The 14964-nt window shown below is 38.9% G+C and overlaps 1 protein-coding gene across 12 annotated transcripts; it reads left to right on the forward strand.

Moving 5' to 3' along the window:
- Positions 1 to 402: 402 nt before the first annotated feature.
- Positions 403 to 14964, forward strand: LOC111665286 (uncharacterized). 12 transcript variants are annotated; one of them, XM_087177693.1, is made up of 12 exons: positions 403 to 639; positions 899 to 967; positions 2335 to 4679; positions 5225 to 5348; positions 5657 to 5723; positions 6496 to 8132; positions 8392 to 8449; positions 8580 to 10164; positions 10386 to 10703; positions 11402 to 11522; positions 13288 to 13327; positions 13424 to 14964. In XM_087177693.1, exons 8-12 carry the CDS (start codon positions 10101 to 10103, stop codon positions 13508 to 13510), a joined length of 630 nt encoding a protein of 209 aa, XP_087033819.1. In that variant the 5' UTR covers positions 403 to 639; positions 899 to 967; positions 2335 to 4679; positions 5225 to 5348; positions 5657 to 5723; positions 6496 to 8132; positions 8392 to 8449; positions 8580 to 10100; the 3' UTR covers positions 13511 to 14964. The 12 variants fall into 12 exon arrangements, 6 of the variants coding, with proteins under 6 accessions (XP_087033819.1, XP_087033818.1, XP_023275997.1 ...); XR_015438064.1 differs by lacking the exons at positions 10386 to 10703; positions 11402 to 11522; positions 13288 to 13327; positions 13424 to 14964 and having other exon boundaries at positions 411 to 639; positions 2335 to 2436; positions 4122 to 4226; positions 4371 to 4679; positions 8580 to 9580; XR_015438060.1 differs by lacking the exons at positions 10386 to 10703; positions 11402 to 11522; positions 13288 to 13327; positions 13424 to 14964 and having other exon boundaries at positions 410 to 639; positions 6496 to 7486; positions 7598 to 8132; positions 8580 to 9580.

Consider the following 14964-nt stretch of genomic DNA (forward strand, 5'->3'; position numbering starts at 1 on the left):
ATATGAAAAGGTGCAAAATAATAAGGCTTCTGTCATTTTTACATTAAAAAAATAGTTTAGAAAAAGTAGTTTAGTATCTTGCCTTTTAGCAAAACTGACGTGCTGGAAGTCTCGCATTGTTTTTGTTTTGGCCAGCAGAGGGCGCTACCGGGTCGCTGGAGCAGCTCCATATCACTCTTCTTCTGCAACTAACTACTTCCTAGGTTGCCATTAAAACGAAGAAGCAGAAGCAGAAGCAGAAGCAGAAGCAGAAGCAGAAGCAGAAGCAGAAGAAGAAGCAGAAGAAGAAGAAGAAGAAGAAGAAGAAGAAGAAGAAGAAGAAGAAGAAGAAGAAGAAGAAGCAGCAGCAGCAGCAGCAGCAGCAGCAGCAGCAGAAGAAGAAGAAAAAGAAAAAAAGGGAAAAAAGGAAAAAAAGGAAAGAAGAAGAAGAAGAAGAAGACGACGACGACGACGACGAAAACGAAAACGACAACGACGATAACAACAACAAAACAAACAACAAAACAAAAAAACAAACAAACAAACAAACAAACCAAAAAAAAAGTACTTGCAGAAAACTGTTGTGTTTTTCAGAAGCAAGTTTCAAGTGAATCCACAACACACATCAGCACAAACGTCTTGAAGCCAGGACGTAACCAGGTGAGAATCATAGGTGGGGTTACGGGATTTAGGAATTGTACCACCAGGTGATAGGTTAATGATATGTAGGCAAACAATTTGATGTGGGCTACCATGTGACCCACAAATATAATGCATCATTTTAATAATTAACATATGCAACAGGTGTGAGGGTAACTGTTGCTTGTTTGAAAATTGTTGTTAGAAATTGTAAATGGGGAATATGACTTTTTCCTACAAAAACATAAAATCTGAAGATTTTTCTTCTTCATCGCTTTAGGGAGAGTGGAGAGGAAGGAGAAGAGGAAGACTGGATAGAAAGAAGAGAGAAAGAGTTAGAGGAAGAGAGGTAAAAGATCTATTACAGAGCTGCTAATTTATTATTCTAAACAAGGAAATACAAAAATGAGGCAAACAATGGCAAACTGTTCACTGAAGTGTCTAATAGTGTTATCTAATATCTCTATTATCTGTATATAATCTGTATTATTTGTTATTAAAGACTGGGCAGGAAGCAAAAGAGAGCAAGAAGGAAGAATTAAGGGAATATAAAGAGTGGGACATGTGATATTTTATGTCATATGTAAAATTTATATCATTTATATTTTACAGATGTCAATTTCACTCCAGCTACACAAAACAAAAACAACAAACAAGAGATTTGACAAGATATTGTCATTTCAGAGTCTTGTACTTTGTCCAAAATACCAACAGGCCGAACCTTTTTACATGCAAACAAATATTTGCAATTGTCAAAACACAAAATGTAACATTAAGTGAGCAAGGACATTGGGATATTTTAGGAAAGGTGGTGTTAAAAAGAATAGTTGGGCATAGTTGAGTGGTGACACATGTTTGACTGTATATCTGGGTCATGCTTTGGCTTAAGGCTGCAAAGCTTTCTGTCATATCTGTCAAGTTTCTGTTTTGATTTCGCACATTTCACGTTATGTCTTGTCTTTCCTGTTTTATTTTGAAATCACTAACCCTTTGTCTTTGTTCTACCTTCCTGCACGCTCTTCCCCCGTCCCGTCACACCTGTTTCTCATCTTCCCTGATTACCTCTTGTATATTACCTTGTGTGTCTCACAGTCTTGTTGCCAGTTCGTTGCACTTCACGGTCCTCGTCCCAGCTCTTGTCAAAGTCATAGTCTGTTTTGTGTACGACCTTGTTTGCCTTTTCGACCTGCCTTTTTGCCTCTCGACTTTTGGATACCTTTGCCTGTCTGTCTGCCTGTCTGTGTACCGAACCCTGTCTGGAATAAAACCTGCCTTTACGTCAGAACCCTCTGTGTTGTGCATTTGTGTCCACCTGTTCTGTGCTCTGGTGAGTTCATGTAACTTTCAGAGGAAACGGAAAAAGACAGATGTGCCTTTTCAAAACACATTTCCCCCTGTGTTGTTTTAATCACTTAAAAATAAAATAATCATTTTCTCCTTTACAGGACATGGATTTTCATGAATTGCTTCCTTGAATATGACTCCATGTAGATGTAACTTAGTGGTACGCAGTGTCATGTGGGTAATGCATGATGTCGTTGTTATGCGTTTTTTAATTTAACACATTGATGTTATAGGAATATGTTTCTCCAGGTTGAGTAATTGCTGGTTTTTATTTACATCTGCAATATAGATTAAATGTATTGATAACTGTTATATTAAAGCCACATTATATTCATAACCATTACTGCTCGTCATCTGTTTCCTGCTCTGTAGCGGTTTGGAAGATGGTGAGGACCTGGCTTAATACAGACACCAGCAGCAAGCTGAGGTTTGTCTCCGGAGGTGACATCCAGACCAACATTGATCCCTGGCCAAGTACGTGAACACCCACAAACACATAATGCATTTTTCAGAATGCGTTTATCACCTTGTCAGTCTGACCGGAGATAAATTCAGTCTGCTTCACAAATGTCACAGAGTTCATACAAAACGCTGAAAATGTGGAAATTACACAAGCGTAATGAGAAATTACTTTCTGACTAATAATCAGTGATGCATTAATTAAGTATCAATCTACAAATATATTTTTAATCTCAATGAAATGAAATGTTGTGCTGGTGTTTAAACAGTATATGTAGGTTATACATGTATATCCTACAGATAGTTTTTTATTTATTTATAACTATATGTGTACTACTCCCTCTGCTGACAAGCCACAGTGTGCATCCCTCACAGTCATGTGGAGCAGCTGCAATATATTTGATGTGGCACTTTGCTTTCTGTTAGCTAGGCTAAAGTGTCACCCACTAACTGATACCGAGACTGAGATACTGAGATGTTTAGTAATGGTGGCTGACCACAGAAATGACACTATGTCATGTACCATAGCTAATGGACTATGCTGCTTCACACACATCATTTTCTTGCTTGTCTCATGACTGTGGTGGAGGAACATTCAGCCTAGTTTCATTCGTTATTTACTTGAATGTATACTTGTTGCGTTTCAACCGCAACCTTGAAACGTAGAGCCCTGACCGCCGACAACAAAAAAAGTCAGTGTTGATCTGCATCTTTGGTGACCTGTTCTATGCGGTTCCATATCCTGTAAACCTGCATCTATTCAACTCTTTCTGAATGCCAGCCTACTTTCAGTTTTTGTCAGTATCTTTTTTAGTTTTGCTTAAGTCCCGTCTATTTATAGTCCAGCTGAGGAACTGAGCTTTGGCCTGAGAAAGACAAACAAAAGATGTATTCTCATCCTCCAAATCACAAATTGGGCAGTCGGTAAGGCAGGAAAGAGGAAAGGGGTGACTGTTCGTCTATAAATCTGTGTCTTAGGATCCATGTTAAAGAAGCTATTGATGTTGTTAGAGTGCTTTGTTTAAATAGATGATAATAGACTGCTGTATATCAGGGATCCACCATAAAACACGCCACTTTTTATGTTGTGTAGATGGCCTGTCATTTATATCTTATCATTTCACATATGACTCATTCTTTGACTAATGATACTAACACAGTGAGCCTCTGTAACTCTGTTGGTTCCTAAAAACAGGAAAAAAAGACGTCTGCCCTCAATGCAATCATTTTTGACCACAACATCCTTGAATTTATGATGCTCAACATTTGCAATTTTCATACTTACTTGGATGTTTTATATGGAAACAAATTACCGTCTGTTTATCTTTATCGTTCATACTGGACTTGTTATAAATTCCATAATGTTGGAAAATAATTTCCAGCCATTAAATAACTGTTTGGCCTCATATCATTGTAATATATCATTTTTTTAATTTTTATTTGTCAATTTTTCCTTCAAAAAATGAACAATTTGAAGCCATCTGACGTTCTTCAGGCAAATCTGTTGAAGTACGTTTTATCTTTTCTTTTTATATGTACGGTATAAATGTTTCTTTTTCTTTCGTTCAACATGGTGCTTCATCTGAAATTGATGCTTTTCAAGGAAACCCGAAATCCATCACAGGCGTTTTAACAGGAAATACAAGTGGTCATGACGCTTCCTTTCACCATCAACACTTACCCTGCTCCTTTCGATATAGTTTTCTGACAGCAGCACTGTTGTTTGGACCTTTCTGCCATTATGGATCAATGGCAACCTTGGTTGGTTCTGCTTCTCCGCGTGTCTTTGTGTGTTGACACTGAAGGTACTGTACAGCAGCTTTTCATCAGATACAGCTTATGTCTGTCAAGTACTTCCTTTCTTAGTTTCCTTGAAGTAGCCTTTTCAAGTGCAGTCAAAAAAAAAACTACAACGATTTAAAGATTTTAAATATTTCCTCTGATTGCAGAGACTGTTGTGAAAACCATTGCAGGGAAACAAGATGTTACTCCAGTGTGCACTGCTGCACTGCAATTCATCACACTGATAGTATGTGAGATCAGCACAAAGAGGAGCAGGGGACGACTGTGTCGTCTGCTGTATCAACACGGACATGACTTTGAGAATGGCTGTGAATCCCGGTTCACACTTATGACGGACAATCGGACTGTATTTCTCCAACTGACCAGTTTAACACCAGAAGACAGTGGGAACTACACCTGTGAGTGTTCACATATTCATGGAACAGATCTTCTTCATCTGAGCATCACTGTGGAAGGTAAATGTTTGATTTATTTACCTGCTTTAGCTGAATGAATCAGTCGTGCTTCACAGAGTAACCAACAGCAAACCAGGACACATGACAGCACTAGTTACTAGTAACATTAGCACTGACTGTAAGTAGTGCTAAGTGCCATTGCTACATTAACAGCTGTTTACTTACCAGTCTAGAAGTAAAGTTGTCACTTTATGATAGCAATTGTATTGTAAGCATGATGATGAATGAAGCTGTGGACAAGCGACAGTAACCACCACACACATCTGGCAAGAAACCACATTCTGTAGCAGTGAAAACTTTCATATAGCATCTTTACTAATGTATGCAGATGTAAAATGGAGACCATACAAATGTCAGATGTGCTATTAAAGGGAATAGTACTGTACTAACTATATTTATTGCTAAATATTGATATGCAAAATAAAATCGTATTTAAAATGAAGTGGTACCGATTTAAAAAAAATAAATAAATAAATAAATAATTTCAGAGACGATGCAAGTATTAACATGTTTTTTTTTTTGCTTTTTGTGTCTTTCTTACTCAGGAGATGAAAAGGCGAGCACTTCTATTAGAATGCTCAGTTTGACTGCTGTGATTTGTAATGCTGCTGCATTGATCATTGTTACTGGAGTTGTCCTTGGACTTATGACAAGGAAAAATTGTTGCAGGTGAAAATTCTTACTTCATATTTTTAACATAGGTAGTCGGTAAAGCACTGGAATTTAGGATACTCAACAGTTTAATAGCAGCAATGGAAAGTTAGTGTTTGTTCTTTCATTCCAAGACAGCATTGTCAGTGTCCAAGTGATCTGTTGTTATTTTTGAGGTTGTACTGTATTTTAAAATTAATAGTCAGAACTAGGGATTCGTGCACTAAGAAGGGGCCTTAATTTTCAATTTGTGGTTGAACTATTTTATTTGTATAGGTTATCCTGATATCCACTGATGTAACTCTGATATTCCTTCTTATTTTCAGAAACCATACAAGGGAAGGACTATCTGGATTATATGGATGTGAAACCGCCTGCTCTTTGGTGAGCAAGGTATGTATTTTTTATTTTATACCTTCCAACTTAGTAAGTAGCAAATGCTCTAGTTATTTGGCTGCTGATCTCACGCAATAACCTTTGCAGCAGTAGATGCATATGTTCCAAATTACTGCTGCCATCAGTCGTCGATTTACCAGAACTGCGTGTAAGATGTCTGCTGAGAAGAGAACACACTCAGTGGAAAGTCAGCGTGCTTGCCTAGTAACATGTCCTGTAAGACTTGTTTCAATTCCGGCTAAGCCACCAAGTCCCCCCTGTTGTCTTTCTTTTTTTAGTTGTCACGCCATTTCAATGTCTCAGTTCGGCAGAGAATGCTGTGAAAACTTTTTCACATGTGGCAAAAAGTGTTAAAATGAACGGAAGTGGCTGTCTCTGAGATGCTGTTAAACATTTTAATGTTAAGTAATTATGCTCCTAACCTTCTCTGCATGTATTATATAATCTGAATAGCCACAGGGTGTGCATGCTAAGGAAAAGAGACAAAGGTGTTTTTAGATGAGTGAGGTTAGGGGAACTGAGTTAGCGGAATATTAGGACATGAAAAGCTCAGTTTTCAGTTTGACTTTACTTTCTCCATACTATGTGTCAACCTTTTCAGACTTATACAACATGATATGTTAAGATTTTAGGTACCACTTTCTAATATGACAATATATATATATATTTTTTGATTGTAAATAATGGTTTGATTAATTATTCCTAATTAATACCAATTTTTTCTGATGGGATAAGAAACCAAAGACCCTTAATTGATATGCTTTCATAGGGCAAAGATGACCCAGATGACCCCTACATGGGCCTTCAGCAGCGGGAAAGTGATATCTACCAAAACTTCGTCTCGACGCACCATCAACATGACGCCAAGGCAAATTCAGCCGGAAACAGATCAGTGACTGTCCATTTAGAAAAGGAAGCAAATGGAAGAGACACTGGTCAAAAGTATGAAATCTATGAAAACATCTAAACCAACAGTCAAAATAACGGTGATATCTACGTGCCCCAGAGCATCTGCTGGTCTCAGCCAAAATACTGTATATTTTTATTAATAGACTAGTTTAACAAGTTGCTGAGGGATATTTTTTTTAGGTTACCCAGAATGGTGTTCTTAATTAAATAATTGCAGGAGTAATAATATACAGAAATACTATAAAGTAAATGTGAAAAATGCTGTATGCTACGCTACACTACACTACACAGAATGATGTACAATGTTGCTAAATTTCCCTGATGTTTATATCAATTGAAAATTCTTGAGTGTTTGTGTATTTAAACAAATAAAGTTTCTACAATGAATTTAAAAAATGAAGACTTTAAGCTCTCATGCTCTGTTAAAGTTGACAGCTGTTTGGACCACTGTTCGATTTTACTCCCAAACACGTTTCACCAAGTTCAACAAGTTCAACAAGTTCTTACATGCAAGTGAGAGTGTCTCTTTGCATTCATGCACCGCTGCATTGTTTTACCCATGTGGATTAATACACTGCTTCCCAGAGAAGCTACTGTTGCATGATGACTTGAAAGTAGAAGCAGTCAAGGTTCACTTCTGTTTCAGCTTCTACTTTACCTTTATAAGGAGAGAGTTTGAGGTTCTTTCACGTGGACAGTAAAAGAACACTTCAGAGAGCTGCGTTGGTCGTCCTTGCAGAACAGCGTCCTGTACTTTGCTGGCACCACTTAAGATCTCTCGGCGAGTATGGATGGATGGAAACAGCTGTTTGTTCTGCTTCTGCCCGTGTGTGCGTGTGTTGACAGCAGAGGTACAGTACAAAAACCTTCTTTACATAACAAGATTTATCTACTCTGACTATTGTATCGCAGCTCGAGTGTAAAATATGATGCACTGAAAGCCTGTTTCCTTTTGATTGCAGTGAGTGTTGTGAAAACCGTCGGCAGAGACCCAGACATCACTCCTGTGTGCACCAGTGCAAAGTTAGGTGTCATTATATTAGTGAAATGTATGATCAACACAGAGACGCACCGGGGGGATAAGTGTTGCCTGCTGTATACAGGTGACAAGCAGTCTGACTATAAATGCGACTCAAGGTTCACGTTGCTAAGCAAGAATTGTTCTATATTTATCCTACTAAATAATTTAACACCGACGGACAGTGGGAACTACACCTGTGAGTGTTCATATGAAAGAGGAACACATGTTGTCCATCTTAATATCACTGTTGAAGGTGAGCGTGTTCGTAATCTGAGCAGTTCGTACAAAATTGCAAGATATTGTGGCGTGGAAATACAGACTGTCCTGACTTTCTGTGTGACAGCAGGTGGAGAGGAGGGAACTTTCTCTGGCGTGAGGTTCATTGCCTCACTCATCATCGCCATTATCGTTCTTGCCATGTTCATCATTATGGCTGGGATCATCTGTGATCAGACCCAGAGAGGAAATCATCACAGGTGAAAAAGTTTAACCAAATGCTTTAATACTTCACTTTTAGTGTGTCGTAGTGCCGTGTTGTACTGTAGCAGCACGATGTCCTCATACTCTCTTTACTCCCATTGAGCATATTGCTCCAATCAGCGTGTCACTTGGTTTTGGTTTCTTTGAAAACAATCACACTCTTTCATTTGCTCTAAAAATAGTTTGCTTGACAGCAGTTCCCTTTGTGATAGTACAGAGGATCCTACTAACTCTGACATTCATTTGTGCTAACAGAGAAAACACAAGGTCAGGAGCATCTGCACTAACCAGATCTGAAACTCCCTTCTCTTTGGTAAGAGCTACATAGTTCTGTTTTTGTTATTCTTCTCAACGTTTTGTAATGCCGACACATCACCTATTGTTTTCAACTACATGCAATTATATTTGAGGTGCGATAATAAAATGCTGATTTGTTTTCTCAGGACCAAGATGATCTCTATGCGAGCCTTCACCTGCCAGCCTGTGATGTCTACCACACTATCTCCTCAAGTTGCCATTATCATGATACTGAAGCAGGTCCAGCTAACAGTTTTAATAATCAGGAAACAGATGGAAAAGAGAAGGATTTACACCCAGATTACACAGTCTACGAAACTATCGAAAACTAAGGTGAAGATGATGTATGTAATCCCATTTACAAAATATTGCATGTGGACATTCTGACTTGCTAACATAGCACTGATTCTAGTTTGAAATGACCAAAGTAGTTAATTCTCTATGAATTATAAATGATGATGTACAATATTGTTTAAAAATGCAAAAATATACATATGATGATTAAACATTTAACTTCCAAAACACTTTTCTTGTTTTCAGCCAGTCTGTTTATGTCTGGACAATTGTCTTTAAAGGTAGTATATATGTAAGTTTTAATTCTGCTACCGAATAGGGTTTCTTGTCTGGAGCGAGTGGCGGTGGTGGTGATTATGGTCGCTTGCCAAGAGCTTCAGCCATCTTTGCGTTAACAAGAGGTTATTATATGCTCTCTGAGCAGCACTGCTTTTTCATCCTCCTATAGTGACTCACTGTTGAGATGGATGGGCCCGGGGCTGCTAACTAAGGTAGAAGAAAGGAAGTGATAGAAATAGAAGCGAAATAAGAGGGTTGATTTAGACCTCTGGAGAAAGCTCTTAGTGAATAAAGGAATGAAGTTTGATTCTGAACTCAAAATGTTTCCATCAGGCTGGCAAGTAAACAGCTGTTAATGCTAACATCGGCTATGTAGCAATATAGGAACTTTTAATATAAAGTCTTTTACTAAGTTTCAGTGTCCTGGAAACCTAGCCGCGTGTGCGGGGGGTAATTTTGCAGCATAAGTTGTCAAGCAGGGTCAAATGTGTATTAATGGATTCTATTGAAATTGTTCTGTCTCTGCACTTCATGAAAAGCTGTGGCCCTATTAAAAAAAAAAAAAAAAGAAGAAGTATTGTGATGATGACAATCCAACTTGTGAGTAGCGTTAAAGTCAAAACAATCAATCCAGACTGTTGAGTAGACTTCTGTCTTGTATTGACTGCATTGTATTGCCAGTGCACAATATTCTTAACACTCTTTCTACCACCTCTGTACTGATGTAAACGTGTTGCCCTGTGACGTAAACACTCACAGCTGACAGTCACATTGACTTTTGTCCTTGAATTTCACCAAACAAGACGGTGAAGGTTGTCACATTGTCCTACATGAATGTGGGCGCAATTCTCAGCCTGCATATGTTATGTCAGTGTGTTTTTATGCACTTTTCTCTCTCATTCTGTGTTAACATGAAAGCACCAGCAGTAATGTCTTAAACTTCCTCTTTAACAGACCTCGCACTAACTGATGCCTCAGTGCAAGCTTTGAGGTTTAGGTCGCTGAAGATTGGTGGAAAGGGGTGTGCCTAACCCCCACTCTATACTGTATACTACTTGCAGTAGTTGTGTTGTTGCTTATAAGTCTTGACCAGTATGGGGAGATGGAAACTGTGGTTTGTTCTGCTCCTGCCGCTGATTTTTTATATTGACAGCCAAGGTACAGTACAGAAACCTCTTTCTATGTGTAACTTATGTAACACATTGTTCTCTGTAATTCATTATTTGTTTGGCTTTAAAGGAGTAACAGAATATGTTTGGTGATTTCTCTATCAGTGCAGTTAAAAGGTTTGTCAGGCATTTACATAGGCAAGAAATCAGTAAGCACTCATTGACTATTTCATATGATATTGATTTTTGATTTCAATTATGTGATTGCAGAGACTCGGCTGCTTGTGAAAACCATCGGCAGAGAACCAGATGCCACTCCAATATGTGCCAATGATACACAGCATGGGCTCGTAATGTTAATATGTAGGATCACCACAGAGAGGAGCAGAGGAGAAGAGTGTCAACTAACGTATAAATATGGACATGACTTTAACAATAGTTGTGACTCCAGGTTCACACTTATGACAGAGAATCAGACTGTCTTTCTCCACCTGACCAGTTTAACACCGGAGGACAGTGGGAACTACTCCTGTCAGTGTGCAAACTCTGGTGGAACATTTAAGCTGCATATCAACATCACAGTGGAAGGTAAGTGACTGATTTATTTTCTTGTTTTTATGAGTTTAGTCACTCGGGTGGCTGGGAAATAAAGGAAATTTGTCCAATATAAATAAACAACAGGGTTTAGAATATGTATTTCATCCAAAAAAAAAACCCCAAAAAGAAAATAAACAAACAAAACTCAACATACTTACCAAAAATCCAATTTTCAATCATTTTTGACTGTTTACCAACATCTGTAATATATGCCAAGCTAGGTAGATAGGTAGCTACGTTATTAGCATCTTAACGGCAAATCAACAAAGTACTACAAAATTATTACCTGACTTCTCTAGAGATTCGGTACCACACACAAATATCATGTGTTTGGTGTTTCCACAACGCAAATGGTGCTGTGACTTCTTTTTTTAGGAAAGATTATTTTTTATTTTTTATTATTATTATTATTTCAATAGAAAACGGATGCAAAGTAGACCTCGGATTCAGAGGAGTTGTACTGAAGTCTCCACAGTTTTACCCTGTGTCACACAGTTGAGGTGCAAGGGGGAAAAAGAAGAGAACGACCGTTTGAAAGGCCTCAGAAATAAGTTCCTTCAAACTGCTGCTCCCTAGATTGAGCAGATTCATGGACACACACACACACACACACAAACTGCTCCCCAATTATAGTTGTACGATACCGATGCTCCTTTTCTGACTTTGTTTTTTTCTTTCTATGGTTAAAGGGGATGAAAGCATCAGCAGGTCTACAGAAATACCCTTCCCTTATGTTGGAGTTGGTGTAATTATATTCCTCATTATAACTGGAGGTGTCCTGGGATTGATCTACGGAAAACTTCATAATGGGTAAGAGATGAATATCGTGCTCAAAGAGAATAAAATAAGCTTTAGCAAAGCATAATAGCCTTAAGCGCTACATCAATAGCGCTTAAGGCTAATTCTGTCTGTTATTTTTATTTAATCAAAAGAATAGTCTTTATTGTCATTATACAAAGTATAACAAAACCTCAAGTGGCATCTCTGCAATAACAGCCCAATAAAAAATCAGTCTGATTTACTGTCATCGTTGGGGGAGTTGTGGGGGAAGATGGAAGCCACTGCTCAGGAGAAGAAGCTGTTCGTCAGTCTATTTGTGCAGGACCTTATTCTGAACCGTTTACCAGTGGGTTGCCGGGGTGAGTAGAGGCTGTGGCAATGCTGCTGGCCTTCTTTCTCAGGCGGGTGGTTTAAATACAATCAAGGTGTGGGAGCTTCATCCCCACAATGCGCTGAGCAGTTTCCACCACACGGTGCAAGGTCTTTCCGCTCTGCAGCTATGCAGCCGGCATACCACACAGTTGTGCAGTTTGTAAGGGTGCTCTCAGCGGCGCTCCTGTAGAAATTCAGCATCAGCTTCTGAGGGAGCTTGGCTTCTTTCAGTTTCCTCAAGAAGAATAGTCTCTGCTGAGCTTTGTTAACCACACGTGAGGTGTTGGAGGTCCATGTACTTATGGTTTATCTGACTGTCTCCAAGGAACTTCAGCCTGTCCACACACTCCACTGCTTCTCCATAAATGTGAAGGGTGGGGTGGCCTTCCTCTTCTTCTGAAGGCATTATCATCTCCTTGGTCTTCGAGGTGTTAAGGACTAAGTTGCTGTCCTTACACCACTCGGCCAGATGTAGGCCGTCTCATCATTGTTAGCGATCAAACCAACAATGGTATTGTCGTCTGCGAATTTTATCATTGAGTTGGAGAGTGAACAGCATTTGGCTCAAAACACAACCCTGCGGGGTTCCTGTGTCCAGGATGATGGTGGAAGAGGTGTGTCTCTCGACTCTGAGCTGCTGTGGGTGGTCTGTAAGAAAGTCCATAACCCATGAGCACAGCGAGGAACCAAGGCCCAGATTGTTCAACTTGCTGACAAGTTGTTGTGGGATTACCGTGTTAAATGCAGAGGTAAAGTCCACAAATAACATCCTCATATAACTGTTTGGCTCCTTGAGGTGTGTCAGAGCAGTGTGAAGAGCGGTGGTTATCGCATCCTCTGTGGAGCGGTTTGACTCATAGGCAAAAACTGATGCTTATCCAGGTCAGGCGGGATTATGTATCTCATGTGGGACAGCGCCAGTTTCTCAAAGCACTTCATCACTATCGGTGTTAAGGCCACTGGGCGATAGTCATTCAGACACTTCACAGATGTTGTTTTGGGTACTGGGATGACGGGATGGGACAGCAGACAGTTCTAAGGAGTTGTTGAATACCTTGGTGAACACTTCTACCAGTTGGTCTGCACATGCTTTCAGCACCCGACCTGGCACTCCATCTGGGCCTGCCGTTTTGTTAACATTCACCTTCTTCAGGGTGGTCCTCACATGGTGGCGCTGTAGAACCAGTGATGGCTCTGTAATTCTGTTCTTTGTATTAGCTTCTAGCAAACTGAATGCACTATTCAGATAACAGTGTGTTTGTATATACTGTATGGGAGTGTCTTTGTGGGCACCATATTTCTATAATAACTATCCTATGTTATTATATAATGATATAGTACAATTTTATTCCTACACAATTTGAGGTGGTGGAGCAAATAAAGAATTTTTGTAATGAAATGTTTTTGTTTGTTGTTTACCCAGTAGAAGACAACTAGAACCCATGACCAGCCACGCAACCATGGTACTGTACACCAAAATGCTGGTACCTACTGTACTTTCCATCTGCCAGTTATTTCACCTCAGAAACATTTTTTTTAACTCTTGTGTTCTTCTGCAGGAGCCGGGAGACATTGAACCGTACAGCACTTTCATCCAGAAAGAGAATGAACTTTACTCAGTCGCCATGATGTACAGAAACACATGATACACTAAAACTGATGCTGATAATTCAGATGTGTTCGCCAGAGATGACACAGATTTCGGAATTCCTTTATACAGCATCCATTATACAATACCTACCGCTATGTGACGCATGTTTTTCTATTGATTAACAAGTGAAACTGGGCCTGCCGTCCATAAGGAAACTATTTTAGTTTGCCATTATTTCACTCACTCATTTGTCCTTTTAAAATGTTAAATTCCCTTTTGTAAATTTAATATTCTTAAAGGCATGAGAGCATTTTACTGCCTAAAAATATGATATATTTTAATATATTAATTATTACAAAATAATAGTTAAAACAAAATTTGCATTTGTTCTTTTGATGCCCACTGTTTTGTACCTGCAAATCCAAAATATTCAGATATGTAAATATGTTTTAGATTATATTTAAAACAAATATCTCATGTATTTTCATGAGACATATAAGGATTTCTATGTGAATCCAAATAATATACACAAGCTCTGCAATGCTTTCGGATGTATGATAAGTGATGTACACAGGCGTGTTTCAAGGTGTTTTGTTTTAGCGTGAACGTCAGTTGTCAGTTTGACTTGTCACTTCCTGTACTAACACACGTCTACCATGAGGCTTTCTCAGCCGCCTCCATGATGTTGCAGGTGCCTTCTTACCTCTCTGGCACATACATCGATTTAAAGAGAGACCCAGCAGTGGGGTATTTTATCATTTTTTATTATACATGCTGTGAGTGTGACTCATTTCACATAGTAAGAAATATGAGTATTTTAAGTCTTTGAATCTTGATGCTTTGACACAAACCAACAAAACAGCTAAGTTAAGGCAAAAAACACATTTGAGCTTTTATTTTTTCTTGTCACAGATTATCTTCATCTGTCTGAGTTGTCCTGATTTCTCCAACTATCCAAATTACATGACAGGAAGAATGAGGGTGGCGATCATAATTGCATTTTGTGACGCTCGGAGATTAATTATTTTTTTATATTTAGACTGAAGTGTCCTGCATCAGACTCACTTATGCAACCACCAGTGGTATTAACACCCACCAATGCATAGACATCCTTGTATCAGCTTTGAGTGGTGTGTTAGTTGTCATTGGCGTTTCCTGTCGTCTCTCTGCCGTCTACTCTCTCTTAAACCTTTGGCCTCTGGGGTCTTAAAAGTACTTCAAAGTAGATGTAGTCAAATATAACACTTCCTGTTTAGCACAAGCTCACAGACCTATGAGGTATTTTAGGTCGTTTTGTGGTTTAGGGAGCAAAAGGGTTGTGTCAGTGTTTGTCCTCCTCCCCTCTGAAGTTTGGTAGAATCACATTTAGCTATCATTGCTTTTCCTAACAGTGAGTTTAAAAGAGTGTAACCCACTATTTACTTTATCCTGCTCATTGTTATGCAAGAAATATGTTTGCTTATGTCATTCATAAAAAAAAATAAATAAACGAAGAATTAGCTGCTCAAA

The sequence above is a fragment of the Seriola lalandi genome, unplaced genomic scaffold, assembly GCF_002814215.2.
Source record: "Seriola lalandi dorsalis isolate HSWRI2012SDOR001 ecotype SW California unplaced genomic scaffold, Sedor1 jcf7180002054630, whole genome shotgun sequence".
Classification (NCBI taxonomy): domain Eukaryota; kingdom Metazoa; phylum Chordata; class Actinopteri; order Carangiformes; family Carangidae; genus Seriola; species Seriola lalandi.

Coding starts and splice junctions, on each gene's coding strand:
- LOC111665286 (XM_087177691.1), top strand. CDS start 2,346: ATGGTGAGGACCTGGCTTAATACAGACACCAGCAGCAAGCTGAGGTTT. Junction 4,680..5,224: donor TCTGAGCATCACTGTGGAAG/GTAAATGTTTGA, acceptor TTTCTTACTCAG/GAGATGAAAAGGCGAGCACT. Junction 5,349..5,656: donor ACAAGGAAAAATTGTTGCAG/GTGAAAATTCTT, acceptor TCTTATTTTCAG/AAACCATACAAGGGAAGGAC.